At 43.1% G+C, this 24017-nt stretch overlaps 1 protein-coding gene across 1 annotated transcript in view; it reads left to right on the plus strand.

Moving 5' to 3' along the window:
* Window positions 1–24017, plus strand: part of baz2ba (bromodomain adjacent to zinc finger domain, 2Ba) — a 68100-nt gene that overhangs the window by 40307 nt on the left and 3776 nt on the right. The window contains 30 exon segments of the mRNA XM_051937464.1: window positions 154–277; window positions 280–773; window positions 2576–3320; window positions 3806–4075; window positions 4635–4695; window positions 4869–4977; window positions 5802–5903; window positions 6556–6778; window positions 7268–7360; window positions 11042–11103; window positions 11380–11445; window positions 12110–12175; window positions 12419–12463; window positions 12830–12862; window positions 14802–14867; window positions 15208–15348; window positions 15692–15946; window positions 16312–16535; window positions 17055–17129; window positions 17201–17432; window positions 17516–17578; window positions 18191–18335; window positions 18746–19569; window positions 19676–19928; window positions 20183–20338; window positions 20566–20726; window positions 20850–21178; window positions 21766–21901; window positions 22006–22152; window positions 23223–23524. Of these exon segments, the coding sequence (XP_051793424.1) occupies window positions 154–277; window positions 280–773; window positions 2576–3320; window positions 3806–4075; window positions 4635–4695; window positions 4869–4977; window positions 5802–5903; window positions 6556–6778; window positions 7268–7360; window positions 11042–11103; window positions 11380–11445; window positions 12110–12175; window positions 12419–12463; window positions 12830–12862; window positions 14802–14867; window positions 15208–15348; window positions 15692–15946; window positions 16312–16535; window positions 17055–17129; window positions 17201–17432; window positions 17516–17578; window positions 18191–18335; window positions 18746–19569; window positions 19676–19928; window positions 20183–20338; window positions 20566–20726; window positions 20850–21178; window positions 21766–21901; window positions 22006–22152; window positions 23223–23524 (6002 nt within the window).

The raw sequence follows: 24017 nt of genomic DNA on the forward strand, positions 1-24017 counted from the left end.
TTTTTTATTGAAATGTGATATCGTGCAGAGAGTGCGGGTGCAGAACAGGAAGCCAACGTGCCCTGAGCCACTCGGCTTGGTGCACCAGTGCAAATGCTCACACCACGAGACTATTCTTTGTTCTAACAGTTCCTCATTTCATTTCCTCTCCAGGTTTTGATACCCAGCACTGGAACTGTAAAGACTAACAGACCACTCTCTGGGGAGACCCAGGACAAGAAAGACTCCCAGAAGATCCACTCCAACCCTCCAACCCTTGTACCCTTACCCTGCTCTGTGTCCCCCCTGCCTTGTCCCAAACCTCCCCACTGGCCCTGCACAGCTCCAGGTCCAGGACAGAGGCACCACAGCAACACTTTAGTGTGATCCAATCTACTGGCCTGGCTGCCAACTCAAAGCCCCTGGCCCTCCTCACTCAGCCCCGTAGGGAGTCTTCACCATCTTCCTCCCCCATAGCTCTCACCACATCTCCTAAGGCGCTCTCCAGCACTGCCTCTCCCAAACCTCCCAAACTACTGCCCTCCTCCTCCCCCCAGCACCTGCCCCTCTCCCTCTGCTCCTCCCCTAAGCCTCTCTCCGTCCCTTCACCACCCCGCTCGACTCTCCCGTCGTCTACCTCCCCAAAACCTTTTGGTTTGACCTCATCTGTAACAAGCTCCCGCAAGTCCTCGCTGAAGCCACCAAAGCACGCTGTTCCTGGCACCGCCAAATCCAACAAAAGGAAACTGCTGGAAGCTTCACTTGCGCAGATCAATGAGTTCAGGCTCAAACAGGTAAGCCAGTCGGATAACAGCAGATGTCATTTGTGTGGAATGTGCCATTTCCACACAATTGCCACAGTACTTCACATACACGGTGTGTTGTGAGATGTAGTCATGAAAAATATAGCCACACACTCAACTTCAGTGAAAGCTAATTCTGATAAATTGACAGAGATAAAATTAGTCATAGGAGCTGAGGACATAGCTAGATCTACATGTAGCTGAAATAGTAATATTGACTGTTGCGATTTCTCATATTGGACTTTTATATCAGAGGGAAGCATGTTTCAATTGGCATCTTAAAGAATTATGGCCTCAAGCAAAAAATCTTACGGCTGTAGATAGACATAAGAAAAATGTTTGTTTAGTGTAGTTGATTTTGGAGGCAGTGCTTGTTTCAGTAAACTTGTAGTGCGCTGGGATCAGACATCTAAAACACGAAGATGTGTTCGTAGTTATTACCAAAAAAATGTTTCATTTTATGCATTTGATGTCAAAGTGTTGCGGCTCTATGCTAAGCTTGGGAGAGGAGCGATGTCTAGAATAAGTGAATTTTTTGCCGTTTTCTGCTGTAGTTAATGACCACATTTGCACAAATGGGTAATTACTAATTTGTAATGGCAACTAGGAATATTCAAAACATGCACTCAGTGAACATTTTTCACTTATTTCCTCCAGCCTTGTAGTAACTGCTTATGGTCGCCTCCACAAAATAGTGTATTATCTTCCAGATTGCATATTGTATTCACAGTGTTAGGGTTTATCCATTTTTTAAAATTCTCTCATCTACATCCAGTAATTTTAATTGTCAATCAGTGTGTCTCAGCAGATAGTTTGACTTTAAAGCTGCTACGGGCCAAATATGTTGTATCAAATCCATACATCCTTTCATATGCACCTCTTTAAGTCCTTTAAGCTCCAGGTGATATTGTGTTTTTCATTTACACCTTTGGATTTACAGTAGTTACATTTGCTTCCCTGATGTAGAGGGCATGTAGCTTGTTGATGAAATGGTTTATGCTTTTAGTTTCATCACTGTTTTGAAGCAGACATCGCCCATGCACATATTCTACTGTATTATTTATGTCTTTGGTCAATTCAGATGAAACGTTGTAAAGAATTGGCGTTTTTATTTGCTTTTCACTACACAAATTCCATTTCCACAGATGAAATTTGAGTGATAGCACAATAATCAATAAGATAAACCTATTGAGATCAGCTTATTCTGTGAAAATCATTTCCCCTTTTTTGTTTTACCGGTATAGAGAAGTTTACAACGAGCTAAATTCCCCCTGTGGTTTCAGCACAGTTACTGTATTTCATGGTCTGTGAAATTGATTTGTTTCACTTCATATCACATCCAGTTGAAAGTGCAACATTAAAGTCTAACCTGCCTTTGCTTAAACACAGATTGAACCAAACTTGTCATCAGTGTAAAAAAATCCAAACATGCCCAGCCGCATGATGATAATGATGATGGAGCTTTTCAAATGTGCAGACAAGTAATTACAATTTCAGAGAGATACACAGTGTCTCTTTTTGTGAACTTGGCCGAGAACAATGCCTTTGGTTATTGCATTTATGTTCTTTTGTTTCCCCAAAAGAGGCTTAGACACAGTTAACTGTACCAGTGTTCAGCATTGTAGTTTTGTCACCTGCTCAAACAATCAACAGTGATGTGAACTGACAGCTGGAGCAACTCCACTTTGTCCCGTTTCTTTTCTAATTTTTTTCCTAACCTTTCTTTGTTCCTTCCATTCTGCAATTCCCTCTCCATCCCTCCCCCTGACTCCCTGCCTCTTCTCTGTTCCCAGACTCTCATGTCCCAAGGGCAGACATTCCCAGCTGAGCCGAAGAAGCAGCAGCAGGGGCCAAACAAGTCTCCTAAGAGGACATCTCTGTCTTCATCGCCATTACCACCCGTCCCGCCTCCTCCACCCCAAAACAATCACTCCAACCTCTTCCTCTCGAGTGCCCTGCTGGGGCTCCCTGAACCCCATCACCCAAATGGAGTCATCCAAAGCACCACTCAGGACGCACCTTTGGCCCTCATCACCAAACCTCGCAAAGAATCTGCCTCTCAAGGCAAGTCCCCTCAGCGCGACTCGGACGCTGGGTCGATGCCTGTCAATCTGAGCACAGGGGCAAGTAGGACCCAAGCAACCGGCCAGGCTGGGCCTCCGTCACAGCCCCCCACTACCTCACCCCATGCCACAGGCCATGGATCCAGAAAGAACAAGACCCCCAAGGGTAAGGGACAGACACCAGCGCTGGGACAGGGACAAGCAGACCCTTTAGCTGCCTGGAAGGGCTTCTCTCAGAACCATCTGGTACAGTCTCTAGTAGATTTGTTTCGTGGAGGAGAGTCTGGGATCGGGATTCCTGGAGTTAGTATCCCTGGAGTTGGAATTCCTGGCGTGGGGATCCCTGGGACATGTAACCCCACAGCTGGTCTTCCAGCTAACAAGGAATCAGACGACTCAGGAGATGACGATGATGATGAGGATGATGATCTTGAGGAGGAGGAAGATGAAGAGGACTCAGATGATAGTCTGTCAGGTTGGTACCTTCTGTGTGCATTAATAAATGCTTCTTTCAGAATTTTAGAGATAAAATGTTAACTTCAGCGCTGCAGGTAACAATTATAATAATTGCAGATAATTTGTCTGATTATTTTCTGGATTACTGGATTAATTAATCATTCAGTATATTAAATGTCAAACTTGCGGGATATGCCCAACACCATTTTTCTGAAGCCTAAGTTGAAGTTGCTATCACATAAAAGCATCAAATTCTCACAGGGGATAGCACAATATTCAGTTTTTTTGCCTGATAAATAACTTAATAGATCTGAATAGTTGAAAATTATCTTTCTTTAGATTAATTAATTGATCAACTGTTCGAGCGAAGAAATTAATTTGAAATCCCCAAACCACACTCATTTAAGAAAAACTGTCCATTTAATTGCCATCTTTATTGGTGAATTGATGCCGCTATAATTTTGAACTACTTATCCCAATTGGCATCCTGGTGTCCCATTTCAGAGTCTGACAGTAACTCAGACAGTGACATCTCTGGGAAGAAAGTGAAGGAAATGAAGCTGCTGCCGTCTGGATCATCTAAGAAGGAGATGACTCCCCGCAGGCTAACCAAAGGCCCAGAACTACTGAACACCTCAACCAATCACACCGCCACCAGCTGCTCCCCTCTCAACCTACAGGTCATCAAGACTCCCACCGTTGCCACCAGCTCCAGTGCCTTGGCCTATCACAGCTCTCCAGGCTCTTCCTCCTATAGCCTAGCCTCACCTTTAGGTAATGTGCTCAAAATCCTGTGTGCAGAATGAGTTTAAATGAGAGGTGAAGGATGGTTTTAGTAGGATCTAATACCAAATATAGTCATATAAAGTACAACAAAGAAGTATACTGCAGAAGTAACCCAATAGTGCCCAAGGCAAGTATCTCCCTGTAACGGTTATGATGAGGGACTGGTCATTTTAGGCAAGCAGGAAGAAGGCAGTTGGTTGTTATGGCTGTGCAGTCCTGTAGGGGCATGCCCAGGTGCGCTGACAACTTGTTGGCACAGCAACAAGCTTTATTTCCGCCTTTTTTTAAATGTGGGGAGGTTCCCCAGAACAGCGAACACAGAACATATGTGTAGCTTGTCAGGAATGTTTCAAGCAGACATTTTCTCCTTCTGTAAATCATTTTCTTCATATACATTTCATATGCATTTACAGATCAAGCTTGAAAAGCTTGAAAGTGAGCGTTTATCTTCTTGGTTGGTATGACAACTGATAAGTTCAGGGGCTTTGTCTCTGCTATTGTATATATATGAATTTTGTTGATATTGATGCTTGATGTCTCTCTACAGGTTTAGGAAAGAGGAAGAGGGTGATGGATGAGAAGGAGTTGATGATACCTCTGGAGTTGGGGTATGTACACATTGTGGAGAAAAAGCAGGCTCATATAAAGTGGTTCACTTCTCATTGTGTTGCAACTTTTGTCACTTCCACCATCTCATCCACACACGGTCACATTTGTACGATGCACTTTGTTATTGTGAACTCTGGTGTTATGTTTTTTCTTTTCATTCTTGGAAACCTAGGTGGCGGAGAGAAACAAGAATCAAATCAGTGGCTGGACGGCCGCAGGGCGAAGTGGCCTACTATGCCCCCTGTGGCAAGAAACTGAGGCAGTACCCTGACGTGATGAAGGTACCTCGGCCTCACAGCGCTCCTGTGTTGTCTACATCCATGATACAGAAGCAAATGCTTTTTGGCAAACAGATGAGCAGTGTAGTTTGTAACAACGATGACAATGGGATTCATTATTGACCGCACTGCATAAGATTTATCTTGCAAGAATATTGTTACTAATAATTCCAGAACTGCTCATCTACATTGCTCAAAGAGATGCTTTTGTATCAGGATTTGCTGTATGTTATATATGCTACTGCTCCAGCCGCACTCCAACCCCACCCCCCCACCCCGCTTTCTGTGACCCTAATAGTGAGAGCTGATATTCTTAGATTCACTTCTTGTGCCACTTTTTTTTTTACTTCTCCTTTCCTCCCCCCCTCCACCCAAAAAATGATTAATGGTTAGTGTTGGGATGCACAACTTTGGCCCCGTTAGTACGGCGTATCATAGTCTATAATCTTCTTTGTTTGCTTCATCAAAAGCTCAATCACACTGATTGCCAAAACTGCCTTTGAGTGGAGCAGCGCAAACAAAAAAATGTTCACGGAGTAACACTCACTCACTGCTAGTCAGTCAGTAGGCAGTAAAAGCCTAGCAATGCCACAGATAAATAAGAAAGGGCCTGAATTGTGCACCCCAAGGTCAGAACCGTTTTTCTCTCCTGAGAGCTTTTGCTCTTTTTTGTCCCCTGGCTTTTATAATGATTAGTAGCATTGCACAGATGCACTGTAACCGTAGACTCCCTTCAATCTAGTGCCTCCCAGTTGCTTTTCAATGTCGCTAATTTCGCAATTTTTTTTCTGCCTAAACCAACGCCATTATTATTTTCTCTTCTGTAGTATCTATCCAGAAATGGAATAAGTGGCATCACGCGTGATAATTTTAGCTTCAGTGCAAAGATAAGGGTTGGTGACTTCTATGAAGCCAGAGAAGGACCCCAGGTGACTGCCTTTCATCTCTCTCTCTCTCTCTCCCTGATCCCTGTTCATCTTTTCATCTAGCGGCAGGCAAAGCTTCATGCAGCAGTCACTGTCAGGGCATGGATAGGAATCAACCAAAACCCTCAGTAGTCCTAGTTCATAGACCTCTCACTGTGCATGGAGAAATGTAATAATCAGCTGACATTACTTCCACAGGTGACCAGTGATACATGCCATGTTATGTGACTGTGACACAAAGAGATAAACTAGCAAATGGATGTCTGTGTCTTATTGGAAGCAGTGCAGAGAAAATACTCAAGAATAGATATATACAGTGCTGAGGGGCAAGAGAAACAGATTGCATAAAACTTTAAATAGATTATCAAAGATAGATAAGAAAATGAGTAATTCCTATTTAATCTACTATTCAGCCAGTGTTTAACTCTGTATTACAGATAATATAATGATGTATCATTAAAAAAAGAAGTAGAAGAATATTGTTTTTTAATCTCTGTTGAATATATCCAGATCAGAGTCTAGCCAGCTAATTCTTAAATTGTTCCTGAGTCACATGAAATGATGTTTTCCAGCAAGTGATTCACTGTGACATCTCCCCCCACCCCTCCCAATCTCTCCATTTCCACTTTCTTTTTATTTTATTGTTTTCCTCCAGGGTTTACAGTGGAGCCTGTTGAAGGAAGAGGAGGTCATTCCTCGTATTTTGGCGATGGAAGGCCGCAGGGGTCGTCCCCCAAATTCCGAGCGTCAGGTAGCAGGCGAAGGCGCCAAAGGTAACAGACGGAGGAAGGGACGACCCCCTAACGTAGGCGATCCGCTGGCGCCCGAGGGCCCCAGTCCCAGCGAGGTCAAACTTCTGCGCAAACTGGAGGCTCAAGGTTAGCAGAGGAAATGAGCCCTGAAATGTGTTTGTTATAAGTGTGTGTGCCATTAATCAAGCAGCCATTATTCAGGTAGCGAAGCAAAGGAAGAGCTACAGTTGAAATTCATATTTTTTTTTTATTAGTATATGGACAAGTTGTTTTTTTCCTGTCATGCTTATTTGTTTATCCATTTATTCTGTAATTATGTTTATACTTGCCCAGATGAACATTGTTAGCAAGCTTTTTTTAATATCTTTGTGTACTTTTGCTAATAAAATGACTCGTCCAATTACCAAGTAAAATTATTGGTCAGTTCTGCCCTTGTAAAAACATTTTAATGCACAAATTTGCTAAATATATGTTAATTTTTTTATTGTGTTAGAACTACTAAACGAAACTATATAAAGGCTAAAGAATGATCTCAGTCAAAAATGCTGGGTAAGACTACAGTAGCATTCCCTTGAAACTTCTCACTGACAATGCCTTTCTTTCCGCTCCGTGTAGAAATCGCTCGACAGGCTGCCCAGATGAAACTGATGAGAAAACTGGAAAAGCAGGCACTGGCGCGTGCAGCCAAAGAAGCTCGGAAACAGCAAGGTAGGAGAGCACAGGGCTGTAAACATGCTGGTGGAGGTTATTCACTTGGTCAGTCCGTCACTTCAGACTGCTTTGATCTACGTAAATGAGCGCAGTATAAGGACCAGCAGGGCCTTTTGAGGGGAACTCATGCTGCTCATATAGCCTTTTTTTCATATGTAGGTTTAGATTTATTTGCCTTACTTTAAAGCACAAGCTTTAATCTTCTTTCTGCTCTAATCTTTAATACAACCATGCTGCTGGTTGCAGATGTTATGCTTATATGTTTGTTTTTTTTTATCCCTATACATGGTGATGAAGCTAAAAAGTCAAATCAAAATCTCGAGATTGTTTGCTGAGCCCTCACGTAAATTCAGAACAGGAACCGGACAACATACATATTCTGAAATATATAATGCATCAAAACAATAAACAAGCAGAAATAACAATACTAATCTGTGCTTTCAACACTTTTACTTGTAATTCAACTTTTTCTTTCACTTCAAGATGTAAATGAATTCACTCAGATCCACTGCATATGTCTGTTGACCCTTGTGACCGTGAACCTATGTGTCTTAGACCGTCCTATCTGTCTAAAATCTTATAATTACACACATGACCCAGAGAACTATCGACCTTCTGTATATCCAGACTGTCCTGTGTTGTCCAAAATCCCAGAATCACTAGTCAACTCACAGCTATGCGACTTTCTGGAGAATAATAATATCCCTCAGCCACAGCCGTCTGGCTTTAGACTTGGTCGTAGCACAATACCTGCTGCCATTGTTGTTATGGATGGGACTGTTAACTCCCTTAATTAAAAAACACTGTGTTTATTAGAGCATTTTGCTTTCTGTGAGTTTTGATGTTTCTGCTTCCAAATGCGTCAAATCAAATCTCTGAGTTCAAACTGTTGTTGTCGATGGCTTCACATCAGATGATTCATAAATGTGTCCCTCAAGGTTCAATATTAGGCCCACTGCTGTTTACTTTGTGGAAACATTACATTTATTTTCCAACTCTGCACTGTAATGCCAATTTTGGTGACCCTGCAGACCTCCCTGTTGAATTTAAAACACACTCCAAGAAGACAAAACATGTTTATTTGCACCGCTGATGCTTCCAATCCCATCCATGTTCTGTGAGGAGATCTAACAGTCCAGTAATTACAAATACTTAGGAATCTGGCAGGACAGCAGCTTGTCCTACAAATCTCATGTTGAGCATTTGGCTAAAAAATTAAATATTCCAATTGGATTCTTTTTATCCAAACAGACCTTGTTTCTCCTTTGACAACATTAGAAACATGATTTAGTACACCAAATTGTCTATATTGAATTATTGAGATCTCCTGGAAAGCACAGGACTCATTAAACAAGACCGCTCTGACACTCAGCGCTGTGAGTTTTATCAAAGGGTCGGATGGTCATCTCTGGCATCTGGAAAGGCATCAGAATACCTGTGTCTTCATTTGTAAGTCTAAGCTGCTGAGATATTTGACATCCTTAGTTGAGTTCAGAGCTAATAACCATGACACCAGACCACAGAAGACGCTGGCTTTGAAAGTTTCTCACATGAACTTGAAACTGGTGGAAACTGGTTTCTGTTTCTCTGAACCGCAAAACTGGAATGAACTGCAACGCAGCTCGAAGTTAGAGACAATCACTCCTCTTTAAAGCTTTATTCATTTATATTTCGAATAATATTTTTGAGCTTTGCAATCAGTGTGCCTGTGTGTGTATACGTTAGTTGTTTTCAGTCAGTTACAGTGCCTTGTGAAAGTATTCGGCCCCCTTGAACTTTTCAACCTTTCGCCACATTTCAGGCTTCAAACATAAAGATATAAAATTTTAATTTTTTGTCAAGAATCAACAACAAGTGGGACACAATCATGAAGTGGAACAAAATTTATTGGATATTTTATACTTTTTTAACAAATAAAAACCTGAAAAGTGGGGCGTGCAATATTATTCGGCCCCCTTGCATTAATACTTTGTAGCCACCTTTTGCTGCAATTACAGCTGCAAGTCGCTTGGGGTATGTCTCTATCAGTTTTGCACATCGCGAGACTGAAATTCTTGCCCATTCTTCCTTGCAAAACAGCTCGAGCTCAGTGAGGTTGGATGGAGAGCGTTTGTGAACAGCAGTCTTCAGCTCTGCCCACAGATTCTCCATTGGATTCAGGTCTGGACTTTGACTTGGCCATTCTAACACCTGGATACGTTTATTTGTGAACCATTCCATTGTAGATTTGGCTTTATATTTTGGATCATTGTCCTGTTGGAAGATAAGTCTCCGTCCCAGTCTCAGGTCTTTTGCAGACTCCAACAGGTTTTCTTCCAGAATGCTCCTGTATTTGGCTCCATTCATCTTCCCATCAATTTGAACCATCTTCCCTGTCCCTGCTGAAGAAAAGCAGGCCCAAACCATGAGGCTGCCACCACCATGTTTGACAGTGGGGATGGTGTGTTCAGGGTGATGAGCTGTGTTGCTTTTACGCCAAACATATCGTTTTACATTGTGGCCAAAAAGTTGGATTTTGGTTTCATCTGACCAGAGCACCTTCTTCCACATGTTTGGTGTGTCTCCCAGGTGGCTTGTGGCAAACTTCAAACCAGACTTTTTATGGATATCTTTGAGAAATGGCTTTCTTCTTGCCACTCTTCCATAAAGGCCAGATTTGTGCAGTGTACGACTGATTGTTGCCCTATGGACAGACTCTCCCACCTCAGCTGTAGATCTCTGCAGTTCATCCAGAGTGATCATGGGCCTCTTGGCTGCATCTCTGATCAGTCTTCTCCTTGTTGGAGGTGAAAGTTTAGAGGGACGGCCGGGTCTTGGTAGATTTGCAGTGGTCTGATACTCCTTCCATTTCAATATGATTGCTTGCACAGTGCTCCTTGAGATGTTTAAAGCTTGGGAAATCTTTTTGTATCCAAATCCGGCTTTAAACTTCTCCACAACAGTATCTCGGACCTGCCTGGTGTGTTCCTTGGTCTTCATGATGCTCTCTGCAGTTTAAACAGAACCCTGAGACTATCACAGAGCAGGTGCATTTATACGGAGACTTGATTACACACAGGTGGATTCTATTTATCATCATCAGTCATTTAGGACAACATTGGATCATTCAGAGATCCTCACTGAACTTCTGGAGTGAGTTTGCTGCACTGAAAGTAAAGGGGCCGAATAATATTGTACACCCCACTTTTCAGGTTTTTATTTGTAAAAAAAAGTATAAAATATCCAATAAATTTCATTCCACTTCACGATTGTGTCCCAATTGTTGTTGATTCTTGACAAAAAATTAAAATTTTATATCTTTATGTTTGAATTTATTCTTAAATTTCTCTTGGAACAGAGATTTTAATGAAATGTCTTGAATAAATAATGCTTAACTTACTTAACTAATGAGGACTGGTCAGGTTAATAATGTCCTCCAGGCGTAATGTCCTCCAAGAATCAGTGACACCTGGTCATAGCGCGACTGTCTTTGCGTTTTCATTATTGCCGTATGCTTATGGCTGGTTAAGGTAATCTTATTATGCACCGTACTGCTTGAAATTTGTTCTCTGCATTTCTCAGCCTCTCATTTAAAATACACCCTGATCTCAGCGAGACCTCTTGAATAAATAAAGCTTAACAACTGTTATGCAGGTGATTTTTCTGGACACTAATATACCACCGACTTGACTCTTGCAGCTATCATGGCAGCGGAGGAGAGGAGGAAGCAGAAAGAGCAGATCAAGATTCTCAAGCAGCAGGTGGGTCTTCTTTACGGGTGTGCTGACAATATCCCCCCTTTTTCGTTATCTAAGTGTCCTGACACACGTAGTCCCTGTGAGTGCTGCAGGAAATGTTGGATGGTTGTTTTCTGATCCTTTTAAAGCTCACTTTTCAATTACCATCATTACTTGCTGTACTAAACTTGTTGTCTTTTTGCTTACCCCTGTTGGAATAGAGTGATTATAAAGTGATTTTATCTGGGGATGTTTTCCAATGTCTGAAATATTAAGAGATTATGTTTTTTTTTCTTACAGGAAAAGATCAAGCGTATTCAGCAGATTCGAATGGAGAAGGAACTCAGAGCGCAGCAAATTTTGGAGGTACAGAATCTGATCCAACAGCACCTCTGATTAAGCAGAACATTCCTGGATAGCTACAGCCCCTCAGTCTATAGTGTTTTAATCTTCCTAAAGCTCATTACTGAACAGCAGCATGCATTGGAGGGAGTTGCGTCTTCTTAGGCATAATTCCACATGGAACTAATGCTAAATTGGTCTTGGTTGACGGCTGTTGAATATTAAAATGGCTGTTGCTGCCTCTTCAGACCTTATTTAAATTGGACAGAAAAGTCTTTTTTCATCAGACAACAGGAACAGTTTAGCATAAGTGGGTCGAGGAAAAAAAAGGTGCTGTTTTTCCACACGCAAACACACATCCAAAGATGCATACACGTCCACGTACACACATATGCACAATTATACTGTAGGAGCTTCAAAGTGTTTTAGCAGGACTAAATCAATTTGGAGTTGACACGGTTGGCAAGCCACTCTTAACAGGAGGCTTCAACATTTTCACAATTACGTGTTAAAGAGATACATTATTCATTCACTGTGTTTTACAAATTTGACTGGCATTCAGGAGCATGAAATCTTTGCTCAAACCAGAAAACTGCAAACAATCAGTTAAAGTGCAGCAAAGCCCTCAACCAAGACTGATTGATATATGTCTGTGTCTGTGATTCTTGACCTTAATCTTTATTCATAGGCCAAACGGAAAAAGAAAGAAGAAGCTGCCAATGCCAAAATATTGGAAGCTGAAAAACGGATAAAGGTATGTTTATATGCGTCAAATTACACCTGTAATATTCATCACATGTGTGTCATGGAGCCTTTTCTGATCAAGAATAACACTGTATAATACACGCACTGTGCTGTGGGCCTTTCTCTGATTAAGTTGAATTAGAACAGCCCTTTTAAGTGGGCTGAAATTCCATCAGCCTGTAGTGATTTTCATGATATTGGCACTATGGAAGCATATTGATTTTTCCCTCATCTTCTCATTCTCGCATTCAAGGAGAAAGAGTTGAGGAGACAGCAGGCGGAGATTCTCAAACACCAGGTAGGCATTCGCTACAACGCGCTCAGCCTCTTGAACGTAATAGTTACTGCTGAATAAAACCACTTACCTCAAATGTCCCTTTTATAAGAATCTGTAGGTGTGTGTGTGTGTGTGTGTGTGTGTGTGTGTGTGTGTGTGTGTGTGTGTGTGTGTGTGTGTGTGTGTGTGTGTGTGAGAGAGAGAGAGAGAGAGAGAAAGAGAGAGAATACATGTGCATCAATGTGATTTGAAATGTGTGTGAGTGTGTATGAATTACCAAGCATCTGTTTAATGAAAGTCTGCAGTATTTCTCTTTATTAAAGCCCATGCTTATTGGTATTGGATATTACTTCTGTTCCATAATATTTTGCCAACTCTCTCTGCCAGGAGTTGGAGAGGCATAGACTAGATATGGTATGGGTATGTTTATTTTTGTACATCTAACACCTGCATCGTGTAACTGGTTGTGTTATGGTTGTCATAGCAATGCATTAAGTGTAGCACTGGCTGCTGTCATACTACATTCTTCTGCATGGCTTTCCAGCAAAACCAACAAAAGAGAAAAAGAGTCAGTATGCTGCCTCCATCTGCTCGTCCTGAGGGACAACTGACCCTGTCATGGTGGCCAGGCAGCTTCTGTCCCCCTCCCCCATCCTCCCCTTCTACTCAGAATGCATTGCAAAGACTGCTAGCCAATCCACACTCACTGTCTGAAAGTGCGCTCGAGGAGTTTCCATCCATCACATACATCGTCTAACTGTTGTATTGGAGTAGCCTGTGTTACCCATGAGTGCTTGACGATTTCGGCCCAGACATTGAGCTTGTGTCTGTTCGTCCGTGCATCTGTTCTGCAGTCCACAGAGTGCTGGACTTTAACCTGCCCCATCCCAGCCTCTCTGTCATTCACTGTTCCTGTACTCTGCACAAAAGAATGAAAACAGCTACTAAGAGTCATTTTGTCTTTATGGTGGAGACACTTCCAGGCAGATTTCCCTCATCCCCCTCCACCTCTCCCAGTTTGGTGAGGGTGCAGCACAGCTTTTGCTTGAAAATAGACCTGTTAGACTGTAGAACAAGAATATAATCAGTTCCACCATGGGGACAAATATGGTTCTGTGTAGCATTTTATTTTGGCCTGGCTCTCCTGCTTGTAGCCCTTTTCACTCATACACAGTCGCAGCTGAATCTAAAGGTCTGCCTATCTGTTTCACAGTGGACTGAGCTGATTACAGCATCAACCCCTTGTATCTTCACTCAGAGCGCAATAAAGGGGGGAAAAAACTGAGATGCGTGAAATAATCCCGGTATTGAAGGTTGTCACATGCAGTTGTGTTGCATTTGATTTATTGTAGCCTATTATCATAAAAAACCTTTAATATATCCGTTGTTGTCGATGAATTGAAATAAGATAAATGCCACAGGCCTCATGTCCTTTTTGAACTTCTCCTTTTTAAGTTTTCCAATTGTAGATAGATTAAATATTAATGATAATTAAAAAGGACAAAGAAATATTGTAGCAAAGTGCTTGACATCTAGCCTGTTTTGTTTATCACAATGACAAAACAATCCGCACAAACAGCCTGTTTTAGTTTCTATGTGCTGGAAATGTCCTTGCCAAGCCGTAATAGTGGCAATTGTGTCTTTCTGGTGGATCACAGAGGGTATGACAGTCTGATACGGTGGAGCGGGAAACCTAAAGAGATCAAATAAAATGATAGTCAGTCACCAGTGATTCCTGTGCCCTTTTGCAGTAGACTGTGTATCATGCACCAAAGAACAACATAGATGTCTCATCCTCAGCAGTCACATACTGTGCTAATACTTAAGCTGCCAAAACCACTGAAGTGTAACTGCTCAGTTTGTAGCTGCTCTTTACTATCCATTCCTTTTTGTCATCCCCTCACCAAATATTATTGGGAATGATGTGTCAAATAAACATTAGCATTGACTCATGTAATAGAATTTATTATTTTGATTGCAACGCCAATGTGGCATGTCAGACGACTCCTGGCAGCTAGCGTTTTGTTGCTTTTGTTGTGTCAGCTTTAGTTTAGAGGCGCCGTCACCGATTCCAGCTGCTTCTCTTTTTTGAGCCTGTCATCACATCTACTTTGTATCGCATCTATGTGTCGCTTTTTGGTTGTCATTGTACTACTGTACTCTTCACTTATGCTTCCACCATACATGTGAAAGTGTATACATGTGAAGCATCGTTTTGTGTTTGTTCAAGTATGGTGCCTCTATTGAATTTACTGCATCACAGTTTCACATTAATGCATAATAAACTTAGTCGACCTTGAGCTCCGTATGTATAGCGTGTGCTTGTTAAGGTGCCTCTGTGTTTTTTTCGCCACTCTAGGAGAGGGAAAGGAGGAGGCAACATGTAATGCTGATGAAGGCTGTTGAGGCTCGCAAGAAAGCAGAGGTAGTCCATATGCACACAGATAAATGCAGACACACACACACACATGCACGGTCCACTCCATAAAAAGAGCCTAAGTCATTATTCCCTCGATGGATTCCCGCTTTCTCTCCTTTTTGTGCGCTCTTTCCCTTCATTCATTTTTTTTCCTGCACACTTACCAAGTCAAAAGATTCTGGCCCTCAAGCACTTTTTCTTTGAATGCACAGCAGCATTAGGCTGAATTCTAACACTGCTCAGCAAAGTCAAGTAAACCTTCTTGTCTGTTTTCACACATGCACACATACAAATGCACGCACACACTTTGCTTCCCTAATGCTCCCTTGAATTTTGGACTCTCTAGGAGCGTGAACGCTTGCGGCAGGAGAAAAGGGATGAGAAGCGCTTGAACAAAGAGCGTAAACTGGAGCAACGGAGGCTGGAGCTGGAGATAGCGAGGGAACTGAAGAAGCCAAATGAAGATATGTGTCTGTCTGATCATAAGGTATTTTAGACAATAATTTATTATTATTATTATTATCATTATTATTATTATTATCATCATTATTATTATGGTAAGTTGAATGTTTTCTTGAGGGTCACTACAATAAGACCACATGAAAGTGAACATTTTTATTTGTGGAAGTGTGCGCCCCCAAGTGGTCAAATGAGAGTATTGCAGAATCTAGACTATCAGCTGTTGTGACTATAAATTGAAAAGCACCATTTTGATAACAATCAACAGATGTGGGACATATATTATTTAAATCCTGTTTTCTTCTATAGTCCCGATGGTGTTTTATTTCAGGTTCTCTTACAATAACACAATAAAACTCTCCTCTGTCCAGGCTCTCCCTGAGTTCTCCAGAATCCCTGGACTCATCCTTCCAGGACGTGCCGTGTCAGACTGCCTGATGCTGATGCAGTTCTTGCGAGGCTTCGGGAAGGTCTTAGGGCTTGATTTAAATGCAGATGTGCCCACTCTGGGAATGCTGCAGGAGGGCTTGCTCAATGTGGGGGACAGCATGGGCCAAGTTCAAGACCTGCTGGTCAAACTGCTTTCTCTGGCAGTCTGTGATCCGGGGTTACCACCTGGACAAAAGGTGAGCTGCTGCAGAGGTTATTAGGTCATGCACTTGTTTAGAAGTTTGAACCGGTAGTATGAGTTATCTGGTTCTGTCTGGTACTTCTAATATGGAGTGACTTTTAGGCATGCATATGACAATTAGCTAAACGTTTTAAAGTATTTAAAATATCATATGTAGTTTGTCACCAGTGAAAAGCACCTACAAAAATGTAGCATTTGGGTTAAAAAGTTAATGCACAAAGTCACTGAAATTCAGAGGGAGTGGATTTATTCTCAGTAATAATGTTAAAATGACAAATAACAAGCTTTGAAGTCAAATCCACCAAAATTTGCAAAGGAGGTGTTCATCAGCTTCTTTGTTTCCATCTTCTTCTGTACCAGACTAAAACTATGCTGGGGGACCACCTGACCAACGTCGGCATCAACAGGGATAATGTCTCTGAGGTGCTACAGATGTACATGGGAGCTCATTGTGCCAATACAGAACTCGCCCCTCTGGCCCTCAGTCTGAAGACCAAGGCCTTCCAGGCTCACACACCTTCCCAGAAGGCCTCAATTCTTGGGTTCTTGGCCAATGAGCTGGCCTGCAGCAAAGCTGTTATCAGGTAGGAGAAGCAGCAGAATCTGAAAGAAGAGCCTGTCCAACTGTTCCTTAATGCACTTTGCATCAGCGAAATGTTGTTGGATATTTATAATGTGGTCTACAATACGTTCCTTACCCCTGGAGTGACATAATTAAAATACAAAATTAGAAATCCAATACTGCCTTTCACCAACCATACACTGAAAATATGTATTAATGTAGCATGTGTGCTTTTAAATTGCTTAACACTCAAGTTTTTCATCAGTAATGATGGCATGTTTTATTGATGTAGTGGAAAGCGATTAATAAAGCTGCAGTAGGGAGCAGTAATTTGCAGTCCTTTTGATTCTGTGGAAATTTTAAGTATTAATTTATGCTCCAGGATATCAGTTTATATCTTTCGCTTTTTTCTTTGCCTGTAAATAGTAGCTGGCCCCTTTGAACTTTTATTCAGTGTATTTGTTATTATTTTTTAGAACACCAAAAGCACAGATGCACCCTGGGACGAATGTAACTAACAGGATTGTGTTTTTTCTCGCAGTGAGATTGACAAGAGCCTGGATCAGATGGCAAACATGAGGAAGGACAAGATCATTATGGAGGGAAAACTGAAAAAGTAAGTTTCTGTAACTATAAAAATTTAATTCTCTCTACACTATTGTGCTGAAACTGCGTGTCTTTGTGCAGGTTGAGGACCATTTATGCCAAACGAACTGGGAAGAGGGAGGCCAGTATGGGTGTGGAAGAAAACCAGTCTGTGGGCACACCGTCCTCTGCCGCCAAACGAAAGAGGAAACTGGGCGGAGACAGCGACGATGATGACGACGACGATGACGACAGCGATGACCAGGCAGAGGAGGAGGAGGATGAGGAGGAGGAAGAAATGAAAAAGGTTAAAAAAGTGGAGATGTATGATGAGGTACAAAGACCCATCAATAGACACACTATCGGTCTTTGCACATTTGCCCACGGATATTTACCGTATTTGTTGTGTCCAATCAGGATGATGTTGACCAGGCCACCAGCATTGAAGAGCTGGAGAAGCAAATAGAGAAATTAGCCAAGGTATGCTCTTCTTTAAAATGTACAAGTGCTGTGACAGAGTTAATACCCATTAACATAAATGTATAAGGCATCAGAAAATTAATGCATGCTTGGTTGACGCTGATAATGTGTGATTAAACGCGCTACACACAGTGAGATTAAAAAAAGTCTCTTGGGGAAGCAACTGTGAAAAGATAAACCACAGAAACGTGGAGTATTATTACATGGTTATGCGGGGCTTAACTGTATGTTGCCGCAAGCATGTGTGTTTATTTTTTGAAATACAATTTAATATATAAGGGATAACACCTCCCACGGTAGAAATTTAAAAATCTGTATTTATGATGAAAATACGTCTTCATTGTCATAGCAATGCTTTAATATACGGTAAATATAAAAAGCAGCCATGTGTTTTGTGCATTATGTACACATGTTTGCTGACAAAGGGATATTTGCTAATGAAGGTGTTAATTAGCTTAATAAATTACCTCATTAGCATAGCATGTAATGTTTAATATATCACGGTGATTACAAAAGGATACCGGGCAGCATGAGAGGCTTTTTGTTGTCTGAAGGTCTGGATATCAAAATATATGTGTAGAAATCACAGAGTATGTTCTACACCTTTGACAGCAACATCATCAGACCAGAAGAAAGCTGTTTGAGATCTCCCACTCTCTACGCTCCATGATGTATGGACAGGACCGGTACCGCCGTCGATACTGGGTGCTGCCCCACTGTGGAGGGGTTTTCATCGAAGCCATGGAGAGCGGAGAAGGTAGTTACACTAAGCCTGATGAGTTCTCATCTTAAAGATGCTTTCATTTGCTCGTCTGATTGCACATATTACTTTAGGCAGACTCCAAAACTATCTGGAAATTAAAAGTCATAGTAACAGATTGGATTCTACAGGAAGGGCAAGGAAGAAACGTTGTAAATACATCTGTTTAGCTGCACATTCAGCTGTTTTTGGCGGCATGAAATATGCTGATGATGTTTTACGTTATCATAATTCTCTAAGACTAATTTAAGATTGCATCTGTAAACTATAATAATCTTGACACAACTCTAATTATCTTCCAAAAGCAACTGTAGAATAATGCCATAGAATAAGCAGCGCTCAGTTGTTTTATCGCAGTAATTCAATTTCCAATTGCATTAACGGTTCGCTCTCTGGTTTTCTTGCAGCTCCGGAGGAACTGGAAGAAGAGCGACAGAGGAGGAGGAGGGCAGCGGAGGAGGTCAAGGTCAAGGAGGAACCTCAGGAGATCGACCTGCTGAAGGAGAAGCCCAACAGCCTCGATGGGCAGAACATTCGGATGCAAGGCTTGGAGCAGCAGAATGAGGAGGAGAAGGAGCACGAGAGGAAGAAGGGCTCCCCAACACTCTTCTACCAGCAACCGGGCTCTGCATCCAAACTGTGCAAGCTCCGAGACATCAGCAAGGACGTCGGCAAAGAATCTGTGAAGACGGAGGTGAGGGAGAGTCTGCATGTGAGACAAAACGGCAGTCCCACGGGCACTCCTGTTGCCACGACCACAGTAGCATCATCCTCTCCCACTCACAACGCCCCTGAGCCGGCAGCAGCAGCAACAGCTCCCTCCATGGCGACCACTAATGACACTACAAACATCCCTCCCCCGGCTTCCACCTCTTTATCTGTCCCGTGCCTGCCAGCTCCACGTGAAAGCCCAGGGAACACTCCTCCAACCTCGTCCCCTGCTCCGTCCCCACACCTGTCATTCCAGGCCAACGACCAGCTGCTCAGAGTCCTGACGGAGAGGAGCGGACACTGGTTCAGTCTGCTCCCTCGCAGCCCCTGCGACCTCTCCTCCCTCACCACGACTCCTCCAGGGGCGCCCCGTGCGTCTCCCCAGGCGTCCTCCACCCCGGGCAGACCCAGGTCCCCGCCTCCGTCCCCTGCCCTCCCTCTCACCCCCTCTGCTGCCTCAGCCTCTGTCAGCCCGCACCACCCCGCCGGCCTCCTTAACTACCCGCTGTCCGCCCTGCAGGTGAGGCTCAAATACACATAACTGTTGCATTCACCGTGATCACATGAGCTCCACCATTTGCTCTTCTCTGCCTCTACCTCCCTCAACCTTTTGTTTTTTTCCCCAGGTGAAGTCAGGTGGTTCATTGCTAGGAGTCTCTTTCGGAAGCTGGCCCAGTGGTATGATAAGTCCCAGCCTGCCTCTGTGCAGCAGCCCCAGCCCCATGCCGGGCCACTCTCTGGAGGGCAACACGGCAGCGAGCGTCTCCAGTAAGAGCGAATCGCCTTTACCTCGCATCGAGAAAACCTCCTCTATGCCCTCCCCTGCCTTGGAGATGCCGAAATCCCTCGACCACCCCACACCTCGGGCCATCCCAGAGGGTGAGCGACGAAAACATTGAGAGAAATTAAAGCCGAGGACATGCTGAACCCTCGTTTTTTAATTTAGTATTCATCTGCCTGAAAATATTTCACCTGACTGAATAATCCAAGATAATTGGCTCAGTCAATGTTCTGCTCTGGTGCACGCAATTTCATTTGAGTGTAGCGTGCTTTGACTGAATGAAGCACCTTTTTAGTTTGATGTATGTTCAGTGACTTCTAGCTCACATGACTGTTTGTGCTTATTGTCTCAGAGATGCTGACAGGCTGGTGGCGGGTGTCTGACATCGAGGAGCTGAGGGCTCTAGTCAATGCTCTGCACAGCCGAGGAATCCGAGAGAAGGGCCTCCAGAGGCAGATGCAGAAATACATCGAGATCATCCCCCAGGTCTGCACCAAACACAAGGATGGTAAGTCTTTTTCCTTATCTTCTGAGCCCACAGTCACTGTAATTTTAAACTTAAAGGCATTTACTTGATAATCCCTCCATAGGCTGCTGGCATTGGTTTGTTTTTGTTTCAGCTACATGAGTATCTGTGCATGTTTGGCTACATTGCTCACTTGTTTACCCGCATCAATGAGAGTGTTTTCCGTGGGAATACATGGCTGACCGTTATCTGTTATGTAATTCATCTAGTGGCCATGATCGAGCTCCGTGAGCTGGAGGAGAGCCAGGTCAGCGTGGAGTCGGTGCGGGGCTGGTGTGTCGAGGAGCAGGCGATGGAAATGGACATTGCCGTGCTGCAGCAGGTGGAGGAACTGGAGAGGAAGGTCACTGCAGCCAGCCTACAGGTCAAGGTGAAATACTAACACATGATCTTAAATACACACGTGTGCATTTTCTTAGTTAAAAAATTACAATGATTTCAACTTGTGAGTAATCAGAGTCCATGAGACTGACGAGCTAATTTCCTCTCCCAGGGCTGGACGTTTCCGGACCCCCAGTCTGAGCGGGAGGACCTGGTGTATTACGAACACAAGCCCCTCACCAAATCAACGCCGGCATCAGCCAACGCGGGAGACAAGGATTCCAAGGAGCATCCAGAGGAGCGGGGGGAGAAGGGCGGGGTGATGCGTCACCCGGACAACCCGCTGGACATTGCAGTGACACGTCTGGCCGATCTGGAGCGCAACATCGAGAGAAGGTACCTGAGGAGCCCCTTAGGTACCACCATTCAGATCAGGCTGGATAATGTGGGTACGGTCACTGTCCCTGCCCCCGCCCCATCCACTAGTGCTGACAGGGAAGGGTAGGTCATTTCTCCAACCAAAGCTCCCAACTCTCCCACTAAGACCCTTTTTCTCTCTCTGTGTGTGCTTTATGTTTCCCATATTACTCAAACAACGGGGGTCTTTGCTGCTTTCACAGCAGACTATTGTGGTGGCTTGTTGCATTTTTTTTCCTCTTTTTTTTTTTTTTGGTCTTGTGCTTTTTTTCAGTGGGAGGGGCTCCACTCAGTTTCATTTCCTGTTCAGGCATAATTTACTCGCATTTTTTTGCTTTTTTTTCTACAGTCATGTGCATGGTGTTGTGCATCAGTAACCTCCTCGGTTATGGGCATACTTATAGCTCCCACTATACAGTATACACTTACTCTTTCTGCATGAGTGCCCCCTTAACATGACAAAATCGGTGTGTACCTCTCCCCAGCACCCTACACCCCCCTCCTAAATCCTCATGCCTGTCTCTGCACAGCTGGAGCTCTTTATGGCCTGCTGTCTTGTTGGCGACTGGTTCCACTGATACAGTTTACGACTTTGTGTGTAAATAAGCCCACATATTCAACCGGCATGCGTGCGTTTTTGATTCTCATCGCCTTCTCTTATCTTCCCCTAGCAGCGAGGAGGAGGTGGCCCACGGTATGAAGGTGTGGAGGAAGGCCCTGAGTGAAGTGCGGAGCGCGGCCCAGTTGGCCATGTGTATCCAGCAGCTGCAGAAGTCTATCGCCTGGGAGAGGTCCATCATGAAAGTGGTGAGGAAATAAATAAACCGCCAGCACATTTTGACTCCGCTAATTAAATATAGCTCTGTTCAGGAGATGCGCGCTTGTTTTTAATGGATGCACTTGTTTTGTAGTACTGTCAGATGTGCAAGAAGGGCGATAACGAGGACCTCCTCCTGCTGTGTGATGGCTGTGACAAAGGCTGCCACACTTACTGTCACAAACCCAAGATCACAAGCATCCCAGAAGGAGACTGGTACTGCCCGGCCTGCATATCCAAGGTATCAGAGCCTTTTATTATTCACTGTCATCTGCCCTCAGTGGATCACTAAATAGAGTCAAATCAGTCCTACCCCGCATGTATTGCATACTCACAACTGAAGTAGTGTTGTTCTTTTAAAGCCAATGAAGATATTTTTGCTTTGAAGCTGCCAGTGGAGTGTGTTTGTACCAATATTCACTCGACAGCCATACGGGGAAAAATTAAAAGATTGTATTCAACATGAAAAAGGTAGCTTTGTACAAAAAATCAATATAAAACGCATCTTTAAAGAGTATTTTCTATTTCAGTGACAGAAGTATTGCACAAATATTGACCAAACAGTCAAAAATGAATCCTGTTTAAGAAGGTTATCCCTCACATTGTGATTTCATTGGCCTCGTCTGACCCACAGAAAACCTACCCAGGAATTAGACTGATTCATAAACCCTGTGAGCATTTACAGCCTCCTCTTCATTCCAAATCTGGACAAAGTTTCTTCCGGTTAAAAGGGAGTTTTTCTTACCACTGATGCCTTAGGGCTTGCTCTGGGGGTTCAGGCATATGGGTTTTGTAAAGCGTCTTGAGACAATATGAATTGTAATCGGTGCTACATAAATAAAATTTAATTGAAATTGAATTGAACTGAACACTTAACAATTTCCATCCTCTTGTCAGTGTTTTTTGAGAGCAGACAGTAGAAATAATAGAAAACAACACAATGTACAGTATATATTTTGCATCTTTCTCATAGAATTCTCATCAGTTCCATGGATTTTACATTTCCTCTAAAGTTTTATTTCACTTCCTCTGAAGTTTTATTGTCTGCAGCATGGATTTGGAATTTATCCCATTAAGTTACAATAAACCTCATAACTCATATTCATATTCTGGGAAGCTGGAGAACAAATAATTTTATTGCAAGCTTTACAGTATGTCTTTATTTAGATGTGGTCAGCAAAAGAACTCAATTTTATTGGTAGTGTAAACTATAATAAATTGATGTGATATTTTCAAATTAATATGATAAATCTGTGAATAGATGCTGTCAATTTAAATTGCATCTAACCTCAGGACATTTTACTTTTGCAGGCAAGTGGTCCTTCCCCCAAAAGCAAAAAGCCTCTGGCCAAACCTGTAGCATCCAGCGGAGGAGGCAGTAAGAAAGGCGGAGAGGCGAAGAAGAACGGGAAGCAGGCAGGCAACGGCGAAGTGTCGGAGGACGACTCGGCCAGCGCCAGCAGCACGCCCAAGAAAGGAGCAAAAGACGCCAGCAGGAAGAGGAAAACAGAGGAGAGTTCACCTGCTCTGACAGCGGCCAATCAGGAGAGCCCTGTGTGCGTGAAGCGAGCCAAGACGGCTCGAGACAACAACAGGGACCTGGGATTGTGCAGGTATGTGCCTCTGGCTTGCTCGTACTTGTCTTCCTCTTGAATTCTTCTCTTATGCATCACCTTCTTTTAAATAGTTGCACTGTAGCTGCTGTCTGCTATCAGGATTTACCAAGAAGCTGCCTTGACCTGATGTGTTTTCACCTTCTACTGAGGTTAAACCTTAAAACTATTTGTAATTCTGTAATTAATCTCATTTTGCCAAAGTCATATATCGTGGATTACTGGTATTTTTCAGCAACAAGTCAGGTATATGCCTGCTTTATTTGGCAAATATTGGCTGGTATTAGATCTTTAAAACACTAAGAACCTTACAATAAATGGCACAATTAGTGCAGGCAGCCATTAACTAATTTTGGCCACTTGGAGGCAGCAAAAACAAACTGTTAATATTGAAATGATCATCACCTTTTGCCTTTGTATGTTGGTTTTATTTACACAACCAGTGGACATGGAGCAAGGTTATCTTGCTTCCTTGTAGCTGTGTTTTTAATTT

Source organism: Acanthochromis polyacanthus, chromosome 2, assembly GCF_021347895.1.
Source record: "Acanthochromis polyacanthus isolate Apoly-LR-REF ecotype Palm Island chromosome 2, KAUST_Apoly_ChrSc, whole genome shotgun sequence".
In the NCBI taxonomy this organism is placed as follows: Eukaryota; Metazoa; Chordata; class Actinopteri; family Pomacentridae; genus Acanthochromis; species Acanthochromis polyacanthus.